The sequence below is a fragment of the Cetorhinus maximus genome, chromosome 12 (assembly GCF_964194155.1).
Source record: "Cetorhinus maximus chromosome 12, sCetMax3.hap1.1, whole genome shotgun sequence".
Taxonomy (NCBI): Eukaryota; Metazoa; Chordata; class Chondrichthyes; order Lamniformes; family Cetorhinidae; genus Cetorhinus; species Cetorhinus maximus.
The window spans coordinates 81333038-81357298 of NC_135890.1; the positions used below are offsets into that span (position 1 = coordinate 81333038).

At 43.2% G+C, this 24261-nt stretch overlaps 1 protein-coding gene across 2 annotated transcripts in view; it reads right to left on the reverse strand.

Moving 5' to 3' along the window:
* Positions 1–24261, reverse strand: part of znrf3 (zinc and ring finger 3) — a 262802-nt gene that overhangs the window by 23168 nt on the left and 215373 nt on the right. The window contains exons 5-6 of one of the 2 annotated variants that reach the window (XM_078554010.1): positions 8520–8630; positions 1664–1831 (exon numbers count right to left, since the gene is read on the reverse strand). In XM_078554010.1, coding sequence (XP_078410136.1) covers positions 1664–1831; positions 8520–8630 — 279 coding nt within the window. The remainder of the gene's footprint in view (positions 1–1663; positions 1832–8519; positions 8631–24261) is intronic. The other variant, XM_078554011.1, reaches the window with a different exon arrangement.

Below are 24261 nucleotides of genomic sequence, written 5' to 3' on the forward strand. Positions count from 1 at the left end.
CTAGGTCACAGATCATAGCCCACATCCAAATGTTTTTAGCTGCACACCCACGCTGGATGAGCTCACCCCTATGTCTTCCTGTCCCTTTTTCCTCCTGGTTTAAAAGCTGATGTCAAACCCGCCAGCTGATATTCAGGCCTAAGGCTTCATATTAGTTTCAGAGGTTTCAGTGAATGCATTTTCCATGGGAAAAATCCCCCTCCCACCACTGTTGGGGGGGATGTGCGGGAGCGCCTCGCCGCCATTTTACGTGGGTGGGCCAATTAAGGCCCGCCCAGCGTGACGTCCGCTCAGGAGTGCTATGTGCTCCCTGTGCTGGCGGTGGGGGGGGGGGGCGAGATTCCCTCAGCTCAGGGTGCACTCTTTTGCGCATGCGCGCATGTGACACTGTCACATGAGTTGGGACATGTCCATAACTTTTTTTGAAACCTTTAATAAAGATTTAAATAACCTCATGAAACCTCATCCTGCCGGTGGATGAGGTTTCATGCTTTTTCTGAAGCCCACCAGGGCTCCCGGCCTGCCCGCCAACCTTAAGGTCAATGGATGGGCAGGTCCATTAATGACTTTAATTAGTTTTTCAATGGCCTCAATAGGCCGTTGACAGGTTGGTGGGCACACAGCTGACTTGGCTGCACCCCCGCTGACCTGAAAATGGAAATGACATGGGGTGATGTTGGTAGTTCCACCCGACCTCATCCCGCGTCATTTTACATGTCGGCGAGTGGGCCCTGCCACCCGCTCACCGACCGGAAGATCCTGCCCCATGGTCTTTTATGTCTTGAAAGAAAAAATGATCGGAGGCCCTCAACTGGTCCTCTTTTGATTTCTATAATTCATTCTATTCATTTCTTTTTGTCCTCCTCTAGCCACAGTTCCGCAGCAGCCATGTCACACGATCACTCTTGGATTGGTATGGCTACGCCCAACATTGACCTTTGACCCAAGGTGGAAAAACTTTTGCCCGGGCTGCACTAGGTTGTGAACAAGGGTTGGAACTGAAGACAGAATATTGATTCTCAAATTATACTGCTTTCAAAGTCATGGTATGAAGTCCAAAAGTAAGATGAACAGCAGCCAATACATAGATGTAACGCAATATTGCCATTGCTCCTTGGGAATCACTGGTAAATTGGGAAGTAGGAAAAGCTCAGCACAATTGGAACTGGACCCTGATTCACCTGAATACTTTATAAAATTCTTTTATAACTGTAAAAAAACCTCAGGCCCTCTTAAGATTCTAGAATTTTCTGGTAAATCAACTGAAACTGAAGAACTTCCATTGTTACTATTTGATCAAAAAGAAAGGGCCACACAATTTTCTCTTTGTAACATCTACATGCTAATCAAGCCGACTGTTCTGCCCTGTGGTTCCCAGAAGTTTGAAATAATCACACTATTTTACATGGATACAAGAGCTGCCATCAAATTCATTTCTCAGATCTCACCGTGTGCTTAGGACGTGCTGGGCATCTGACTGCAGTGCATCAGTGAATGTGGCACCCTGGGCACCTGAACACATACAGCCCCCACCGCATCCACCACCCACCCCCCCCAAATCATACTGGAACTATGCAATAATGCCAACCATAATGAAGCAAGCATTTCACAAACTGCTTGAATCAAACAAAAACCAGTTTGAAATAAGGGAAACTTTCTCCACCTCTCCGTCGACGTATCTTTCCAAGCAGATAGCACAGTCTGAGGTGGAACTGCTACTGATCGTGTCTGAAGCACCACAGCTGCCTTCTCTGGGAACTTTGCTCTTCGATTTGAATTTTCTTGTTTCCATCTTCTCCAGGGCTTGGACCGCCATTCTGTTCATCGAGCTCTGTAGTAAGGTAGAAATATTTGCATAAATTACACCAGTCAAGCTTTGTTGCAGACAGTTTCTTTGCTAGAAGCTCAAAATACAGTAGAACTTCTTAATCCCTTGATCTTCCAAATGCTCCTACAATTTAGAGACTTTGAAAACCCGAGCTCTAAATAACACTGCATCATCTATATCACCTTTACCTCCCACTCAACTGTGGTGCCGCCCAATGCTATAGGTCTTAACTCTTCAACTCTCTTTGTAGACAGTAATTTGCTGTTGGGCTTCACTAATTTTTTACACTAATAAATATTTTCCTACAGCACGTGCATACCAGTACTCTTTCATGCAGCGGGTATTGCATCTTCTGCCAGCTGTATCATTGCTGGGACATGATGCCAGAGGGACCAGAGGTGCATTGTTACCTTGCCCAAATGCCCTTAATCATGCATCAGCAATAATTAAAGTATATTCAGCTACAAGGGTACATGACAGTTGAGTTCAAGCTTCTCACTACCTCATGTCCACACATGTACACTTCCAACAGTGGAGGCTGGGGTCACTGAATACCAATTAGTGGCTGTTTCCACTACTCCCAACCCAGGGACATCGAGGTATCGTGGTTACCTTCATCACCTCCTCACTCCCTGCCTAAAGTTAGGTAACAACACACAGTGGCAAACAAATTTTAGCCATGGCTAGTTGTTGGGACTTGTCGATCCCAGTTGCATGCTAGCCGAGTTGGTACTATAGATGGAGTTGATCAGCAGACACTTCTTAGGTAGAGCACATCCTGTTTATTTACAAGGGCACTCAGCAGCTACTCATGAGTGCTTACGCTTCTAACTCCATCTCTATACTAATGACTACTAACTACAGACTACTGGCTACAGAGGTAGCCCGCGCTACTCCTCTATTGATTACACAAGATCATGTGATCTTCCTTTATAACTTTCTTCTTAAAAGTATACTACACATTAGATAAGACCATATTAGCACATCCCTCCCCCTTTACTCAAAAACACATTTTATATTTACGATTACAATTTTCTCAAAAATATCAAATTATTTATACCGATAAGTAATTTACAAATTCAGTCTTTCTAAGGGTTTCCTTATGCATGTAGAATGTCTCAGCTCTACAGCTTCAGATGCTTTGTCAGGAACCCTCTTTTCTGAAGCTGTCTGAACATCAGGTTCTTTGGAGGGCATCTGCAAACCTGTTTCCTCAACTCTCACAGGTAATACAGACACATCTGTATTAGGTTGAGTTTTCTCAACAGGAAACATTGACCTGGTCGTGAACACTGCTAGAATCATTTCTTGGTGATTTGTTTCTCTGTTCCTGAGTTACTCCACGTGTCTCTGTATGATTCGGCCTTCCACCTTCATGTGGTAAGATAGAGGTCCAGTCACTGCACTTATTTCACCCGATAACCACTTTGGTCCTTCTCCAAAGTTTTTCACATATACTGTCTTTCCAATGGTAAATTTCCTCTCATGACTATGCAAATCATGTCTAGTTTCCTGACTTCCCTGATTCCTTTCCACCTTTCCCCCTAAATTCAGCATTATTAAGCTCAATCTTGTCCTGAGATGGGGTTTTATCAATAACTCCGCAGGTGTGACACCTGTTGTTGTGTGAGAGGTAGTCCTGTAATGAAAAAGAAAGCATACTAGCTTGGTTGCTAAGGAATCTCCAGTTAACTTTTTCATGCCTGCCTTGAACATTTGAACCGCCCTTTCGGCCAGTCCACTTGAGGAAGGGTGGTATGGTGAAGTTTTTACATGAGCGATACCGTTGATGCTGATAAGCCGTTGAAACCCGGCACTCGTAAATGCCGTTCCGTTATCAGATACGATCACTTCTGGTAGTCCATTAATGGCAAAACTTTGACGTAGCTTCTCAATTGTAGCAGAAGATGCTGGTGACTTCACCTCATATATGTCCATCCATTTTGAGTGGGCATCAACAATGAGCAGAAACATTGTTCCCATGAACGGTCCCACATAGTCAATGCGTAACCACACCCATGGCCTTCCTGGCCACTCCCAAGGGTGTAACAGAGCAGTTAAAGATAACTTTTGCAATTGCTGACACTGCACACAATTCTTCACTAAATTCTCTATTTCTCCATCCATCCCAGGCCACCATAGATAGCTGTGTGCTATGGTCTTCATTCAGGAAATTCCTGGATGGGCATTGTGTAGCTCAATTAACAATGGCTTTCTCCCTTTTGGAGGAACCATTACTCGTGCTCCCCACAATAAGATACAATCCTGGCTGGTTATTTCATGTCTTCTGTTAAAATACGGTTTCATTTTGCCAGATGCAGGCTCTTGTGACCATGAAGCTTTTGTTCTCTTACTTGAGATGGAACTGGGTCCCTACTTGTCCAGTCTCTGATCTGTCTAGCACATACCAGTGATGAATCTAAGAAATTTAACAATAAAACAAGTTCCTTGTGGAACTGGGGCATCCTGATATTTTTCTTGTAAAGGCAAACGACTCAGTGCATCAGCATTTGCAATTTGATTTCCAGGCCTATGTACAAGAGTATAGTCGTACGCTGTCAGAATTGAAGCCCGATTTGTGTTTCTGTGTCTTCTTTCTAAGTATCTTCTTTTTTCTAGCACTGACTTTAATCTCGGCCTTCTTTTCGACTTCAATATTGGCCAGACTACTCTCAGATGTAAGCTCGACTTGAGTGGACTCAGTGGTTGGGTCTCCCAACCATTTGCATGATACATTACAAGTTTCTTCACTATTTTGTATATGTTTGCAGTGTTTCTAAATATGGCAGCTAAGCATCTTTATAAAGGGAGCGGACTGCAGTTGATTCTGGGACTACATCTGTGTAATCACCTGCCCAGTTACCAAGTATATGATAGGACCACAGAAGTTTATTATATGATGAGACGTTGGTTGAATAAAATGACTAAGTTGAAAGTCCCAAGATTTCATCATCTGTCTGCTACTTTGAAAATTCTGTGACTTTTGCCTCCAAAGTCTCTTTAGCTTCATGTAACTGATTCTTCAGCTCTTCCAACTCTTTTTTGTATTTGTTTGCTGCCTCCTGGAAAATTGAAAATTGTTGTTTCCTCTCTGCCAACATATCCTTCAGTTTACTCAGAGAAGTGCTGAATTCTTTGTTTCTCTTTGTACTTTTCCAGAGGTACAAACTTAGACCTGTAGGAATCTTGTAGTGTGTGAAGGTCTTTTAGCAGGTTTTCTTTTCCTTCTGAATGTTGCTCACCTCATCTCGAACTCTCGTCAACAAGCATGGTCTCTTCGAGTTTCTTCTGTTGTTCTACCATGTTTTGACTTAAGATAGCCTGCTTTTCTACAGATTGTTGAGCCCTTACACACTCCTTTTCGAAAACACGAATGTTTCCAGTTTCCTTTTGGAATCTCAGTGGCCAATCAAGGTTGATTTCCCTCAGCCAGTTTCACCCTAGGAGGCTTGGTGGTCTGCCTTTCAGTACTAACACTGGCGGTTTTGCTGATTGGCTTCCGTAATGGACAGTGACTCTGCTTATGCCTTTGGCTTGGATGTCTTCACCCGTATATGTTTTTAATTTGGCAACAGTTTCTTCTAAATTTAATTGATGTTCTCCAGAATTTAGATATCTGTAGGTATGTTCGCCAATTACTGTGATGGAAGCTCCTGTGTCCACTTCCATTCTAACAGGTCTGCCATTCACTTTCACTGTTGCATGTATTGGTTCTGTCTTTCCAACCTTCAAATTAAACAACGAATAAATATCTGAATACATTGCTTCAGGCTTTTCTACATTGTAGATCTCACGGGGTTTTTTCTTTTGTTTGAAAGTCTTCATGATTCTTTCCTTGCACTGTCTCACTATATGTCCATTTCGATGACAATAAAAACATTTGATTTTTTTTAAACTGCCAATCGTTATAAGACTGCTTGTTTCCACCTCTATGGCAATTATTCCTTGTTTTCACTGCTACGTCCTTTCTTTTTATTTTCCCGTTAGCAAGGGCTGTTTCCTGCTTCTCGGCAGAGTCTTGCATTTTTATGCCCTTTTTGGCTGGGGCTTCCTGCCCAATGTGGAGGATGGCACCATTTTGCTCTCCCTGTAAGGCTTTTGAATTCCTTACTGCACTTGCCATGGCCAATGTGATCTCTAATGCCTTCTTAAAATCCAAATTTGTTTAGGACAGTAATCTCTTCTGAATCGTGTCCTCATTCACACCGCACACTAAACGATCTCTGAGCATGTCATTTAAAGATATACCAAACTCTCAATTTTCTATTAACTGCTTCAAACTTGCCACGAAACAAGCAACTGTCTGCCCCGGGGCTCTATTTCTCGAGTTAAACTTGAACCATTGCATTGTTACCGAAGGCTTTGACTGGTCATGACCCTTCACGAGTCCATCAATTCATCAAAACTTTTTGAATCTAGGGCACTGGGTGCCATCAAACTTTGAATCAAGCCGTAGACTTTATCCCCACACGTAGATAAGAGGTTCATTCGCCTCTTCTCTTCCCCCGTAATCTCGTTCACCAGGAAAAAGAACGCAAGGCATTCAATATAATGAGACCAATTGTCCGTGGCTGGATCAAAAGGATCAGTTCTTCTGAATTGCAGCATTCTGTGAGGGCATTGCTTCAACGATTTGAACGAAACTTCTACTTAAAATTACTGTGCGTGGTGCAGCCTGATTGCGTTTCTCTTGATTTCTTCCCTTAACTTATTTTACTCTCAATGCCAGTTTGTTGCATCTACGGTTTATCCTCGCTTTTTCCTCATTGCCAGTTTGTTGGGACTTGTTGATCCCAACTGCACGCTTGTTGTGGGATGGCTGAGTTGGTATTATAGATAGAGTTGATCAGCAGACACTTCTTAGGTGGAACACATACTGTTTTACTCAGCAGCTACTCATGTGTACTTACACTTTTAACTCCATCCCTGTACTACTGACTATTAACTCCAGACTACTGACTACGGAGGTAGCCTGCATTACTCCTCTGTTGGTTACACAAGATCATGTGATGTTCCTTTATAACATTCTTCTTAAAGGTATACTGCACATTAGATAAAACCATAGTTACCACACTGGTCTTAATGGCTCAGGTACTCACTGGATAACCCACTCAGCCATTGGGGGGGAGTGGGGGGGGCCTTTGATTTGGTTTAGTCACAGTCTCTGTACGGGTTATATCCACTTGCAATTTAAGGCACCTCCTCTAGCCAACAGCATTTTATAAAAGGCTGCCTCAGGCTGTCGTTTACCAGTTGACAGGCTTGAGCCTTCGAATTACAAACTGCGCAGTGCATCATGCAAGACCTGAAGTTCGTGTATGTGCTTCAATTCTCAGAGTAAATACTTCATTTTGTGAAGGTGGATACAGAAAATCTCACCACAAGGATTCAAATTGGAGAAAATCAACCTCAGAAATACACCAGCACAATGGGTCAAGATCTCCGAGGTCCGCTACTTGTAACAGAATCGTAAACCTGTCCTTTCTTAAAAGGTTTATAATTTCAATCCACATAACATGCAGAGGAAATCCTCCTCCAGTGTTCAGCGTCCTATTAACATGATTTTGTGAGTCATTTAGATTGTGATTTTTAAAGGAGGTATAAAATATTCTGGTAGTATCTTCAAAATTGTTAACCAAGAACAGCCTCAACAAGCTACATGAAATAAACTGTCAACTTAGTCATTTTGTTAAACCAACGACTCATCAGGCAATAAAATTTTGTGGTCCTATCATATACTGGGTAACTGGGCAGGTGATTACACAGATGTAGTCCCAGAATCAACTGCAGTCAGCTCCCTTTATAAAGATGCTTGGCTGCCACATTAGAAACACTGCAAACATATACAAAATAGTGAAGAAACTTGAAATGTATCATGCAAACATCAGTGTGAAGTTATATGCTTACTTATGGAATGGGGACACAAGATTCCTGTCAGGCCTTCTCCATCACTTTTATTGACACAACAGGCAAACACATTTACCCCAGTAAAGCTAAATTCTGTATCATTTAAAGCACCTATTAAGGGAGGAGGTAAGGATTCCATCCAAGGTTAAGACCAACAACTACAACTGCATGTGTTTCTTTGGGTGGTTAATAATAGAATTTGACTCTGTTGTTGTGCTACAGTTTTAAAACATGACTATTTTAGCTATTTTAATGACTGGCACCCAAGCCAACTCTCAAATCTATTAAATAGGAATCAAACTGTAAAAGATTGCTGCTAGTCTCAAAGCTCAAAAAAAAATTGTGGGAGTCATTTTGACTCAAGGCAATGGCATAAAATGGGTGATATGGGTCAGCTGCCTGTAATGTGTTTCTCCTGATTTTCAGTTCTGTTGAAGTCAATAGAAATCAATGTCAGGAGAGAAGCAGAATGGGCGGCTATTCCGACCTTGTCTGTTTTACATTAATGCTCGAAGTCAAAGGTACACCTCCCACATAAACCGGTTCACCATTCTCCTCCAAATATCTATCCAGATCCATGTTGAATTTATTGACACCATCCAATTTTACTGCCTCGCTGAGAACATTTACCTTCTTTCTAAGGCGGCTCAATCTAAGCTGCCTGATCATTTGTAGGCTTAGGCTTATGCTATCTTGAGGAAGCAGCAATTATTCGGGTTTGGGAGTTTCCAAAGTCATTATAATCTGTACCAGTTCAGTAGTTAAAAAAATGTCTGTCCCTTACCTGACTCCTACGTTGTTTGAGTTTGATTTTAATGAGTAGAACCAGACAGACGAGAGACACTACCACAAAGAAAGCCAGGAAGATCCCCATGTCAAAGTATTCTGTGGGCTGCTGGTGAGGCGGAAGGAAAGAAAAATGTTAATAGCTGGTCTACATTGCACAGATTATTGATAGAACTATAGTATTGTATAAGTAAGCAGTTTCAGCCACAAATATTTCAATGACTGGTGACAAAAAACAAAGAGTAAGCATTGTCCAAAAGGCGTACTCACCCTTGCTATCACACAAGTCTGTGCTAATATGCTTTCTAATTAATATTTCTAATTCCCTCTGCCATCATGAGTGGCAGCCAGTAACCACCAGTGCACAGGCAAAACAGATATTAAATCCCCCATACAAAAGCAAAATACTGCAGATGCTGGAAATCTGAAATAAAAACAGAAAATACTGGAAATACCCAGCAGGTTTGGCAGAATCTGTGGAGAGAGAAACAGTTAATATTTCAGGTTGATGATAGCTATGGAATATGATCCCAAAAGAGTGGCAGGAGTCCTGGGAATCCCTGATTTCCTGCAATAAAAAAACAGAATAAGCCTTATTCAGTCACCGTGAAAGTAGTAACCGTGATTATAAACAGTGAAGTTAAAAATTACCCCATGGGGCTGAATTTTCACCTCAGCGTGCAGGTGCGTGCTCGACATTTATGAGTGTGAAATAGCGCGCGATGACATTGGGTGACATCATCGCGCACTCGTGCGATATTTCGGTTGGCGGGAGTTGGCAATTAAGAGCGCTGTTAAGCCCATTAATTCACTAATTCAATGGAATTGTTCCCTGCCCGTCCAACCTTACGGTTGGCGGGTGGGCAAAAAGGCCAAGTGGCCTTTGGATTTTTGAGGAAAGCGCATACATGGGCAGGATGAGGTTTCTGATGTTAATTAAAAATGAGTTAAAAATGTTCAAATCTCATTTCTAACATGTCCCTGCTCATGTGACAGAGTCACATGAGGAGACATGTTTTCCTTAATTTTACCATCTTTGTTTGTAAAATTAAATATCTTCAGCTCCCTGAGGCAGCTGTGTGCCTTCAGGGAGGTTTCTGTGAGCGCACCCGCGCGCATGCGCTGACTTCCACGCTCGTCCTCCTCCCCTCCCCATCCAGGCAACCCTGAGCGTTTCAGTGCGCGATTCACTGGCCGTTAATTGGCCAGCCAACGTGAAATCGCGGGCGGCGGACCGCTGCGCCCGCCCGACAAGGGGAAAATCCTTCCCCATGTGTTCTTATCATTTCTCAGGGGGCATCCACCCCATTACTTCCGTATTCATTTCATTTAGTTTGAATATGAATATATAGAGTCCTAGATACAGCGACATTCAGCTCCCTTCTCAACACAGAAACAGCAGAAGCAGAAATAGCTTTTGAACATGGGTCATCGTTTCCTGAGTCCTTTAGTGAATGGCTCCCAAAAAAGATTTCTGATTGGATCTGTGGTGCTCATGAGCAGGATTTCATCTTGCAAAAAACGATAAAGATTCCAATGCTGACTGCCTTTCTATCGCAGTTAGTGAATGCATGGCATAGCATGGAACTGAGTTAACAGACCAGGAATGTTGCAAGTTTGACCATTGGTTGGCACTGCTACGTATTCATGGGCATTAGTTAACCAATTAAGGCTCCTGTGCCCCATCAAGGTGATGGTAATGCAGTGGTAATGTTCCCGGGCTAGTAATCCAGGATCCCAGATTAATTCTGCATTCAGATCCCATTACAGCAGTTGAATTTAAACCAATTAATTAATTTTTAAAAAACTGGAATAAAATGCTAGACTCATTAATAGTGTCCATGAAACTACCGGGTTGTCGTAAAAATCCAACTGGTTCACTAATATCCTTCATGCGGAGAAATCTGCCATCCTTACCCAGTCTGGCCTACATGTAACTCCAGACCCACAGCAATGTGGTTTACTCTTAACTGCCCACTGAAATTGCCTAGCATGTTGTACCAAACTGCTACAGAATTTGGACTGCAGTGGTTCAAGAAGGTGGTTTGCCAGTACCCTCTCAAGGGCAAGAGGGCAATAAATGCCAGTGATGTTAAGATCCCAAGAACAAGTTAATAAAATAATCCTTATGCCTGGCTGTATGTAGGTGCCAGTTATGGACAGGAGCAGGCCAATTTGTTGTGCTACACACCCCCTTTTTTGTGGTTGAAAAGCCTGGTCAAGGATCATGCCCATTGAATGGGCAATACGCTGGAGGCTGGCCAGCAGATGTGGAACCTCCAAGCATCGAGGAGGGAGGTGGTGGCATAGTGGTATTGTCACTGGACTAGTAATCCAGATACCCAGGGTAATGCTTTAGGGACCTGGGTTTGAATCCCACCACAGCAGATAGTAAAATTTGAATTCAATAAAAAATATGGAATTAAAAGTCATGAAACCATTGTTGATTGTTGTAAAAAACCCATCTGGTTCACTAATGTCCTTTAGGGAAGGAAATCTGTCATCCTTACCTGGTCTGGCCTACAAGGGACTTCAGACCTACAGCAATGTGGTTGACTCTTAAATGGCCTAGCAAGCTAATTAGTTCTCAAGGGTAATTAAGGATGGGCAATAAATGCTGGCCTAGCCAGAGATGCCCACATCCCATGAACGAATAAAAAAAAAAGTCAGTATGTGGAATTTTCCATGCCACAATCCTCTACTGGCATGGAGCCTGTAAACTCTTTTAAAAGGGAATTAGACAGTTCTTGGAAAAAGAGGAAAATTAAAGGTGATGGGGAACAAGCAGGAATATGAGATCAGACTAGATACACACGACACAGACTTAACATGCTGCGTGACCTGTTTTTCTGCCGTACCATATTATGATTTAATGATAACATTCAAGTCAGACCATTCAGTAGGGAGGAAAGCAACAAAGAAATCTTTTTCCAGGGTGGGCCACTTAACGAAACAAGCACTGCATCGTAAGAATGTATCGTTGAAAGGATCAGTCAGTGTAGTGGTCACTTGTTGGACTTTAACCTCTTCAAACAAATAAAAAACAACTCCAGTCTTGAATTATAATTAGAAAAGATAATTAATAAAATAGGTCTCAAAAACCTTGAAGAGTAGAAGTGGCTATATATTAAAGTATTTTTTTAAATCAGGCAACACAAATGCTAAACCACATTGAACTATTTAACAGAAGCAAATAATGGTGAGACTTAGAAATACATTGGCCAGCAGGTGGAGGCCTAGCTACACAATAAAGCCTCAGCCAGAGTTATTCATCATACTGAGAAGCATATTTCAAAGGCATTCTCCTGTCATGAACTCATCTTTCATGTCAGCCCCCATGGATTTTAATTTCGTAGGAAGGTTTGGCAGGCAAAGTGTCAAATTAATTTTTCAGTCACACTTCTGTTTAGTTGGTTCCTGGAGGACTGGATACATCATTGAGGAGGAGTTCTTATTGCCTCTCAGTAAAAGGAACAGAAATTTAGGTCAAAGGCACAGGATATTTCAGCGATACCAGTGCAGCAGTTGTCCACTTTTTCTTTTCTGGAGCTCTTTGCGACTGTGCAATGTCTTTCACCTAGGGTGGTGAAATGATAAGGGCGACAAATTTCACTGCAAATAATGGCAATCTTTATTCATAATGGAACATACAAATGTATTTTGCCTAAATTGTCAGATTGACTGTATTTAACTAAAGGGGCACCTCCTTCATGAATTAAAAAAATGTAGGCCTTCTCTTGTTCATAGAAAGGAGACTGGACATGGATTGTTTATGGCATTTCAGCCTAATTATATGTTCTGATATCAGTTACACATCTGATTCTAAATGAATGGAAAAATAATTGCCAAATATTTTTCATTAACTTTTCCTTCCATCCCCTCAAGAGAGTGAAAAGGGGATGTATTGATTTCCCCAAAATTCCTAAACTAATCCCGCTAAACTCCAGGATATCAATCTAGTGCCACAACCTACATTTCTCAACCATAACTAGTTACATTCCACAGATGCCATTCCCATGGTGACAGCAGTATGGGCCCATCAATAGTACATTTAATCATCTATGTATGTATTTACCATGATAATCTTCAGTGTCCATTGTTAACTAGTTGTTTATCCAGCTCTTCATAAAGGGAGCTAGTCAACGTAGATCCAAAGTGGCTTCGCTGGAGATTTATTCCATGTAGCTCACAAGCATTGGGGCTGGAAGGAGCAAATAACTTCCAATCCCACTGGGGCTTGTTAATTTTGCACCATGGTGAGGGAATGGGAGGTGGTGGGAGGGGGGTGGGGGAGTGGTGGTATGGGGAAGGGACAGTAATCAGTGTTTGCAAAGCCTTTGCTGAAATTATTATTCTTGAGTCATAGTGAGATGAATATGATAACTCCATATGTGGGTCAACTGTGGCAAGTTGGTAAGTCACTACGTGCATTTTGTATGGTCACTATTGAAACAATTGTTTTTGAAAAGAAATGTTACTTTGTCTTCTCATTTCTGAGGTGACCAGCACCAATTCTGGTCTTATTTCAGATCTTGATTGTCCCAGGAAAATGTAGTAGTTTTGCTGATACAACAGAGGTAGGGGACCTATCAGAAAGTCAAAGTAGGCACTAAAACAATAGGGGTCCATAATTAGAGCTCAGCTGAAATCAACAGGGGCCAGCAGAGAACAATAATAACCAGAAGGTACATGAGGCCGGATAATTCCACACATTGTGCTGTGAGCTGAGGAATGACTTAAAATTTAGCAACATACACTCCCAGCTATGCACAGAATTGAGCCTTTTCTTTTCAATCTTGGGATGCGGGGAAAAGGCCAAATTTATTGCCCAACCCAGGATGTTCTGAGAAGGTGGCTGTGAGCATTCTCCTTGAACCATTGCAGTCCTGGTGGTGATGGTACTCCAGTAATGGTATTCAATTGGGAACTGACCCAGTCATGATGAAGGAATATTTGTCCACAGCAGGATGGTGTGTGACTTGGTGGGGAAGTTCCCACGAGCATTGCTGCTCTTACTTTTCTTGATGGTGGGAATCCTAGGAGAGGGAGGAGCTGTCCAAACACTCTTACTGAATTAAGTTCATCTTCGTCATCATATGTGTTCAGCCTCACATTTCACAATGTTAAAGACAGTATATCAATCCACGTTGTTGTTAAGCCGATACTGGAGGCAGTGGACATGGAGCCTGTTTAAAAGGCTATCAATTTAACAAATTATACATCCACTATGTGTAGAGTTTTTTGAATGTTGTTCTGGCTGCATCACACTCCTGAATTGAGCCTTGTAAATGTGGAGGTATACAGTTCTGCTGCTGCTAATGACCAACAGCCCCTCAAGGATGCCCAGTCTTGGGTTGCTTAATGTATCCTTTGTCTGCCCTGCGCGGTAGTGTCACATTACATAATGGAGAATATGCTCATGGTGGGGAGACAAATTTGTCTTTACAAGATTTATTTCTACCAATGCTATTGTGGACAGACATATTTTGACAGCTAAGTTGATGAAGAGGTGGCCAAGTATTTTATTCCTTGTTATGGCTCCCTCACAACCTGATGCAGGCCCAGTCTTGCAGTTGTGTTTTTCAGGATTCATCTAGCTTGGCTCTTAGTGTTACTGCATATGTCGTGTGCCTCCAAATAATGCTCGATATGGGAGAGTACTGATTTATCATTTGGGGGTGCGGTGTGGGATGGTGGAATGGTGTAAAGGATGGCAATTGCAAGAAGCTTGCTTGACTTTGTTTTAACTGAAAGCTCATGGGTTTAGAGTCGAGGTGGAGGATTCCCAGAGGCATTCCTATTTGTTGTGCCCTCACATCTTTCCTGCCATACCCACTGATAAAAGAACCTGGGATATTGGCTGATAATGATTCTGTAAGGCAAGTTGTTGCTTGACTAGTCTGCAGGATTGTTCACCCGGCTTGAGCAGCAGACTGAAAGGGGGAGAGTCTGCGGAGTTGGTATGGCCAAGGTTGCTGACTTAAAATGGCCTCCTGAATGGTCTGAAAGCTTTGGTCACGTAAATAAATAATCCTAGGAGATTTGGAAAGTTCACTATTTGGTCAAACTCATCTCTGACCACCTCAGTTCTGCCAAGTTGTCCCTGCAGAACAATTAAAGACCATTTTTATCCAAATGAGATCAACAGCCACCCAAGGCAGACATCATGGTGTTGACATCAATTGGTACTAGCTATGTGGCCGGTGTTGGGGGGGTGGGGGGGGGCGGGGGGGTGGCGGGAGGGAAACGGTGATATAATAATCCAGAGGCCCAGGCTAATGGCCTGGGGATGTGGGTTCAAATCCTACTGAGGCAGCTGGTGGAATTTAAATTCAATTAATACATCTGGAATTGAAAATTAGTGTCAGTAATGATGACCATGAAACTATCATCAATTGTCATGAAGACCCATCTGGTTCTCTAATGCCCCTTTTAGAGAAGGAAATCTACTGGAATTCTCTGGACCAAAGCTTTAGTCTTTAAAACTATCTTTACCACTTCCTTTGCCCTGTGTTTCATCACATTTTTGTCATTTAATCGCTCCTGCTCCCTAACCTATCCCCGGCCTTCTATTTTGCTCCATCTCCCGCCCCCTTTTTCAAAAGCATAAAACCCCATCACATTTCTACCTCTCTCTGGTTCTAAAGGAGTCATACTTGATTTGAAACATTGACTCTGCTTCTCTCTCCACAGATACTGCCGGACCTGCTGAGCTTTTCCAGCAGTTTCTGCTTTTATTCCTAACCTTCAATTGTTTAGTTAACAGCCTGCTTTCTGGCAGACTATTGACCCCCCTCCCTTACAATTCACCAGGTCTTTTGTGTTATATTTGCGGACGCAGCAGCCTCTTTTGCATAGAAGCTGCTTTCTATCTGATCAGTCGCCTCGCTGTTGCCTTTATAGCTGGCGCAGTAAGGCCATGTTATCAGAAACAGGAGAAAAGCCAAAGCTGTGTGGTGTCCAAAGTGTTTGTAGATAATTTAGAGATAAGAGAGCCTCTGGTAATATGATTTCCAGCTAATTGCCTTTCAGCTGGCTTGCAGAGCTTTATGAATACCAGCTGTCGATTAATCTGTGCCCAAACTTCCATAGGAATATTAAATATGATATTTTGCATAAGATTCTGAAGCCCAATAGATTTCCTTTGAAGTTCACTTAAACTAAATTATGATCCCTGGGTTCAATCTCTGGTCTGCACTGAGTTAGCTGCTCGCTCTGTGGGGTTGCTACAGCTGAGTTCAGTCTCCCTTTGGCTAAGGATGCAGGGCTCCTGCTGCTGATTGCTATCTGGTGACCCTTGCTGGAGGTGGGCTTGTGACCGAGCTGGGTGAGGACAGGGTCAGGCTTGGTTGCGAAAATGTCCTCAGGTCACCGGTGCAGCCAGGCATATGTTTTTCCCTTGTGGGGCTGACTTATCTGCTTGCATTGTAGCAACTCAGCTATCTCTACAAGCAATCTTGGGCTGGCAATGCAGAGGGGAAGGTGAGGGGGCAAGGGGTGGTGGGGGGGGCTGCTGAGTTGGGGTAGGTCAGGTTTGAAAAATTACTGTTTCTTATTCTGTCAGATCCAGGGGTGTTGCTGCCAAGTTACTATAAGCCTGCATTTTCACTCTCGCGATGCAGGTAGGGTTTTATGGTGTATTTTGTATAAACAAACAATTTTCATGCCTGTAACTGTCTTTAACATAGTAAAATGTTCCACGGCGCTCCACAGGAATGAAGGTACAGTGAGAAACACTGCGTAAAACAATGGATGCTTTGTCAATTTGGGAGGCTGACAAAGCATGTAGAAAATGCACGGGGTGCCAATGGGCCAGTCGCAGACTTTCCACAATATATTTTCCAGCAGACACAGAAACAAACTACTAGGGATGCTGGAAATCCAAACTAAAAAGTATAAAAGTGCTGGAAATACTTAACAAATCAGTCAGCTTCTGTGGAAAGACAAACAGAGTTAACGTTTCAGGGCGATGACCTCTCATTAGAGCTGGAAAAGGTTAGAGAGGTGACAGGTTTTAAGCAAGCACAAAGGCAGGGAAAGGGAGGGAGAGAAGATGGGGAAAGAACAAGAGGAAAGGTCCGTGATGGGATGGAAGGCAAGAGAGATTCCAGCAGCCCTAATTCAGCCAGTGATGATTAATTATACATCTGTATTTCAGCATACAAGAAAGTTTGAAGCAACAACACTGTTTGGAGTGTGTCCTGCTGGATAATCAATGGTTGATTCAATGAAGTTTGGGGACTGATAATAACAACAAGGCTTTCTGAACTGATCCTGATGTGTGGCTTACTGCATGATCTTTGACCCTGACAGTGAGCTTCTGCATGGTACCAGTTCTCAACAGACATCATGGACAACATGTCTTTCCAGTGCTGTGTGGGACTTGAAATTTTTAAAATCATTCACGGGATGTGGGCTTCGCTAGCTAGGGCAGCATTTATTGCCTATCCCTAATTGCCTTGAGAAGGTGGTGGTGAGCTGCCTTCTTGAACTGCTGCAGTCCCTGTGGTGTAGGTACACCCATAGTGCTGTTAGGGAGGAAGTTCCAGGATTTGACCCAGCGACAGTGAAGGAACGGCAATATATTTCCAAGTCAGGATGGTGAGTGTCTTGGAGGGGAACTTCCGGGTGGTGGTGTTTCTATCTATCTGCTGCCCTTGTCCTTCTAGAGGGTAGCGGTTGTGGGTTTGGAAGGTGCTGCCTAAGGAGCCTTGGTGAGTTCCTGCAGTGCATCTTATACTTGTCAAGCTTGTTAACGAGCATGGCCCCAAATTGTCCCGAGTCCAGCAGAAAATGGGCTTTAGCTATGGCTGCCAAGTAGGCCTAGGATATTTTGTCACTGGACAGATGCATGTTTTGAACATGGGAGCTGTTGGCAGTGATGAGTAAGGCTGCTCTTGACCATTCCATTTTGTTCCAGCCATTTTGCCTTTATAAATATCAGGTCCACAGTGTGGTGGACCAGTGACAAAGAGCTCAATATATAACAACAAAGTGCAAAATATAAATTGCTCCAAAAATACCCAGTTTAAATTAAGGTTGATCTATTGAACCCAAAAATTAATTGTACTTGACCTCAGTTATGAACAGTAAGCATTGGCTGGAATGGTCTCAGCGAGCTGTCCTGTTCAGAATAGCGCTCACATATATAGTTTTGTTGAGATTTCCATCTAAAGGTGTTGGCCGAAGTAATATTCAAACAAAGAAACAGTATAAAGTAGTCATGTGGTGGTGCGCAGGGGCTAGTTGGGCCTCCATTCAAGGAAGAAGCAGACAGACATCCTAATGAGGGTTGGAGGTGTACAAGACGCTTATGGTGAAAAGGAGACAGTTAAGGCCAGGAAATTGGAAAATATTAAAGTGCCAGAGGACATCAGAAGAGACATGGATGTAGGTGGGGAGAGACTGGACAAGGGAAGAAAAAATAGAGTCTGAAAGGAAGAACTCAGTTTAACCGGGCAGGAGCAGACTGAAACAATAGGTCTATCATGACAGGCCTGTTCTTAGATCTTGGGAAGGAGGTAGAAGCGAGCTGTTTGTGGCTGGAAGCCATGGAGGGAAGATCTCCAGAGAAGATGAGGTCAATGGCAATCCTGCAAACAATGGCTTGATGTGACGCTCGGCCTCTGCTAGGTAGAGGTCGGTACACTAGATACGAAAGCAAGGTCACAGACCTGAAACATTGGGCCGGGTTTTCGCCCCCCAGTGTGGAGGCAGGAATGGGGTCAGGAATGGCAAGAACATTGTTTATTTTTGCTGGAATTTTGTATTTCCTGTGCCTTCCTGACCCCACGCCATTTTCATATGGGCCATTTCACAGGCTAGGAATGGCTCGGGCTGTGACCCTGCACACACGTCCAATAACATCGGGGTCGTCATTGAGCTCTAGGGGAATTTTGCTTTTCCTGTTCCACAGTATTTTCGTAGGTTTGGGCGCGTTTTGGAAGGCTTCTGAAAATCCACCTTTTTTGCCTGACATGTCCAGCGGGGGGCAAGTAAAATGCAGCCCATTATCTATGTAACCCTTCTCTCCCTACCCTCAACACAGCTTTATTCAGTCTTACTCTGAACCTTACATTCTTATGCAGTTGCACAGTATTTTCTAAATTTGTCACAGGCTCTATCATTACAGAACTGGCCATTCATACTACAAGCACTTTGGTTCCAGATTTAAATAAGATGTATTATCAGATTTCACTCTGATATAAGTTTCATTTTCATTCTACAAAGGCTAAAATGAAAAGTTTATATTATCCTTTTTTGTGAATATACTGCTTCATTTTCCATCAATTTACTTTTGGTGCACATTTATAAATACAAGTTCTACATGGCTATTAAATGGAAGCTGTTTAAAATGACACACATAACTCGGAACATCGCCAAGCTGGACAATCATGATATGTACGAGAACTACCAAAAGTCTGTCCTGTTACATATTTTAACCCCTTTAGGTTCAATTTCACAGGGACTTTGTTTCAATTTAAAACTAGTTTCCCTGGTGGTTGATAAGTGCAGGTCACTGTAGGGATTTTCATCCTCGAGACGGGTATCGAGGGTGGGAAAATTCCTGGCCCGGCCCTCCCGCCCTGGAAGAAGGCACCTGCAAAGGTGGGATCTTCATTTCGGAGGGTGGGGTGGTTGGGGGGGGGTATGGTTGAGTAAGGGGTGGAGGTAGGCTGGGGTCAGGCCAGCTGACCCAGGAACGAGGTTGGAGGCAGCCATAGAGGCTGCCAGGTGCAGAGGCTATGGGACTTCATCCCAGTTAAAATAGAAACAGAGAGGCCCACCAGCCTTCAACGCTCAAACCCCACAAGTTCCCCATTACCCGGCCAAACCACCTCATGCCCCCTCCCACACCTCGTGGCCCATCATGCCCTCTATGCAAAGCTACGCCCCTGCACCCACCCTCTATGGCCTCTCATGTCCTCTATGCAAAGCTACGCCCCTCCACCCACCCTCTATGGCCCCTCATGCCCCCATGCCAAGCTGTGCCACTCCCATGTCCATTGGCCCACTATACGCTCTATAGAACAAATGTAGAACGTGCCCGGCACGGGGCATGTAAAATTCAGCTCATCATCTACGTAACTCTTCTCTCCCCACCCTCAACACGACTTTGTTCAGTTTTACTCCTAATCTTACAGTTGCACAAGTGTTTTATAAATTTGGGCTGTTATCATAGGCTCCATATTTACAGAACTGGCTACTCATACTAAAAGCACTTTGGTTCCAGATTTAAATAAGAAATGTTATTTCATTTCACACCCAATGTTATTGGACGTGTGTGTAGGGTCACAGCCCGAGCCATTCCTGGTCTGTGAAATGGCCCATATGAAAATGGCGTGGGGTCAGGAAGGCACAGGAAATACAAAATTCCAGCAAAAATAAACAATGTTTTTGCCATTCCTGACCCCATTCCCGCCTCCACACTGGGGGGCGAAAACCCGGCCCAATGTTTCAGGTCTGTGACCTTGCTTTAGTATCTGGTGTACCGGCCTCTACCTAGCAGAGGCCGAGCGTCACATCAAGCAATTGTTTCCAGGGTTGCCACTGACCTCATCTTCTCCGGAGATCTTCCCTCCATGGCCTCCAAATACAAACAGCTCACTTCTACCTCCTTCCCAAGATCTAAGAACAGGCCTGTCATGATAGACCCATTGTTTCAGTCTGCTCCTGCCCAGTTAAACTGAGTTCTTCCTTCCCTGACTCTATTTCTTCCTCCTTTGTCCAGTCTCTCCCCACCTACATCCATGTTTCTTCCGACGCCCTCTGGCACTTTAATATTTTCCAATTTCCTGGCCCTAACTGTCTCCCTTTCACCATACGCGTCTTGTACACCTCCAACCCTCACTAGGATGCCTGTCTGCTTCTTCCTTGAATGGAGGCCCAACTAGCCCCTGCCCACCACCACATGACTACGTTATACTGTTTCTTTGTTTGAATATTACTTCGGCCAACACCTTTAGATGGAAATCTCAACAAAACTGTATATGAGTGAGTGCCATTCTGAACAGGACAGCTCACTGAGGCCATTCCAGCCAATGCTTACTGTTCATAACTGAGGTCCAATGAAATAGTGAAAGTAAGATGTGCAAAAAAAAAGCTTTAGAAACAGTAATTCATTCAACACTTTCCACTATGTTAAAAAAAGTAATTTCACTATAGGGCAACTAAAGTGTCAATCATCCAAACACTTTAAAGTGTCAATAACGAAACTGCAAGCCCTTTGAACCTCTTAACTTTAAATAAATTAAACACTGTGATATTGACAACAGAGATTAAAGAGTCGCAGCTGTCAATCAAGCAATGCTTTTCCTAGGGCTCAGGTGCTTCATCACCATAATAGATTTCTGGGCTCTTAGCCAAAGATACATAATGAAGCTTGGCCATGACTCTGATGAAACAACTAAGCTGTAAAGTGTCTGGATGATTGACACTTTTATTACCCTGCAGTGGAATGACTTTTTTAACATAGGACAGGATTTCCTGCCTGTAGGGCGGGCAGGCCCAACCCAATCTCCGGTGGGTGGGGAGCCGATCCCCGCCAGCGAAGCGGGAGCGGAGTGGGATTCCCTAAAAGCGAGAATGCGCTCTTTCGTGCATACGCATGAAAGAGCGCACATTTCCCTGAGGCTAAGTGCTACCTCAGGGAGATCGCTTACACTTCTAAAAATATTAAAAATAGAAAAAACAATCACTAACATGTCCCCCTCATGATGGGACATGTTCATAATTTACAGAAAAACTTTATTAAAATTTTTAAAACCCTGCCGCTGAATGAGGTTTCATGTTTTTTCTATTTGCCGCCGGGGCTCCTGGCCGACCTGCCAACCTTAAGGTTGGACGGGTAGGTCCTTTAATTGTCTAAATGATCCTGTCAGTGGCCTCAATTGTGTACCGCGCCCTGCTCACCGACGGCAAAATTCTGCCCATAGTGGAAAGAAATGAATGAATAACTGCTTTTTAACTTTTTTTTTTACACAGGGTTCATTGGTTCGAAACAGTGTATACTGGGTGAATGAGCACGGAGGTGCCATAGTTTGGCATGGGGCATCAGGAGCCATGGGGGTGGGTGGAGGGGCATAGTTTGGCATAAGAGCCATGAGCAACCATGGGGGGCGGTGGTGGTAGGGCAGTAAGTGGAGGGGCATGGCTTAGCACAAGGGGCATGAGGGCCAATGGGGGGGGTGGGTGGAGGGGCATAGCTTGGCACTGGTGGCATGAGAAGGACCTTTTGAATTTTTTAAAAGGTCCCTTCATGCAAACTATGGTTCACGGCTCCTGTGAGAGACCGTAAACCATGACTCTTTAAAAATCTGGCTCAACTCCATGAAAATTGTGGAGGAGTAGGAGATATCTATTTTTGCAATGGAGCTGGCCAAGCTTGGGGTGTCAGGGCGGGATTTTGATCGGAACCAGCCCGCACCCTTTCAAAACACTCCTGAAAATCAGACAGCCCGGGGATGGGGTCAGGACTCCAGGAATTGGCACTTGCCCACAATTTTTAAAGGGCTTAAAAATCCAGCTTGAGGTATAAAGAGCAGATAAATCCCAGGTTGGATCCTAAAACCATGCTGCATTGACTAATTTCAGTCAGGGCAGTGGTACAGGTTAGTATAGATAGTCTCAGCAGCACTGGGTTAGGGAGGAAGATGGGAAATTAGCCTGGGTTTCCACTGCTGGTCACTGTCTGGTAACCCCCAGCTGGACGATGAGATTGTGTGGACACTAGGCAGGTGCAGGAATAGGCCTTGCTATCGGTCGAAGTACCTGCCAGTGCTGACAAATAAAGAATGGGCACAACTGCGACCCATGGTTAGGTGGTGGTGTAGTGGTATCATCACTGAACTAGTCTTCCAGAGACCTAGGGCAATGCCCTGGAGACCAGGGTTTGAATCCTGCCATGGCAGATGGTGAAATTTGAATCAATAAATACCTGGAATTGAAAGTCTGATGATGACCATGAAACAATTGTCATAAAAACCCATCTGGTTCACTAATGCCCTTTAGGGAAGGTAATCTGCTGTCCTTACCTGGTCTGGCCTACATGTGACTCCAGACCCACACCAATGTGGTTGACTCTTAAAAATGTCCTCTCAACAAGGGCAATTAGGGATTGGTAATAAATGCTGGCCTAGCCAGTGATGCCCACATCTCATGAATGAATTAAAAAAAACTGTGCCCCAGCACAAAAGGAGTGAGTAAGTTGCAGGGGGAGAAAGAATTATTACTTCTAAAAATGCTGAACCCGAGAAACCACCAGGCCTTAGATTCTGACAGTCGATGAGCGCTTTATTGTTGCTTGCAATAATTTTCTGTGTCAATGGATACTACAAAGTAGACTGTGAGATAAATATTCTTTTCCCTTTACAGCAATATTTATTTGCAGAGTTCCAATATTTATTTGCAGAGTTCCAAAGAAGGGTTCAGAACATCTATCTAACCATTGATAAATGGTAGGCACAGAACTGGAATATAAAGGAAGTCAAAGGAAATGAAAAGGCAAAAGTTCTAGCGGATAAAGAGTGTTAAGGATGAAGATTTAGAAATGCTGTAAAACAGGTCCCAAATAATTAAAAAGGAGCTTAATGATGAATGCAATTTATATTCTATTAATTCTCCAAACACACCTTTGACAGTCCACACTCACCTGATGAAAAAAGTTTGGGCTTGCTTACTCTATAACATAGATTAGCTAGAGGCTGCTCATGGAAAGAATTAAACACAGAAGGAATGATGAAATTCGAATGGATTAAATGATGAAAAGGGATCAATTTAAAAATCAAGATTCACTTGCTGAGTGGCTTGCTCTACATTCGTTGGAATTTTGCCTAGTCGAGCAATTCCTACCTTAACTTTGGGAATGTTTTCCAATATGTAATGTCAGGTCACCCATAATGGCTGTAAATTACTGACTGTATTACAATGTTTTTTGATTTTATGAGCGTGTATTCTCGAAGTTAAGGAAACCAATGGCAGCATTACTCCCCCCTCTCAGGCCAGGTATTACATGGGTACACTGCAGAATAAAGCTTCCTTGCTCGGTCTCAACAGTGTGCCTTGACTCCAATCTCAGAACAGCATTGAATGGTTTTTTTATTCCCACACCAGCTACCTTTGTGATCCCTTTGGGCAGGGTTGCCAATTACTTCTTGAGTTGTGGCCAGCTTTCTTAGCGGATTAATGCCCATTTTGGATTTGGGTTCTGACCATCCAAACTTGTCTTAGATGCCTGTACAGAGATCAGAAAAAGGGTGACTCTGAGCTGGATTCAAAATCAGATCTTAAAGTGGAAACATCAGTATTCCCATCGCCATATTGCACAGCTGTCCTGTGACATAACCTCACTCACTGCTTTATTGGGCGGTAGTATTTTAGCTCCATTTTGTTGAATTATATTATTTGCAATTCACGAGCTATGTCCTTGTACAAGTCTTGGAAAATGACAGGGGACTGCATCTTTTGGACTGCTCTAAGTGGTTTAGATATAGCTGTAAACTAATAAGTGTTTGTCACTATAAATTGGATCAACCAAGTACATTACAACAGCTGGAATTCACCATTTGAGATCTCAGGAGAGAGTCTAAATCTAGATATTTAACTGATTCAGTTGATTAAACAATTTTAAGCCACATACATAAAATACATTTTGATATAAAAAGCCTCCGCATTTATTCTTTTAAAGTTGTGACTAGAAAGAGTCCTGACTGCAGCCTGTAGCCATTTGGCGGTTCAGTGCC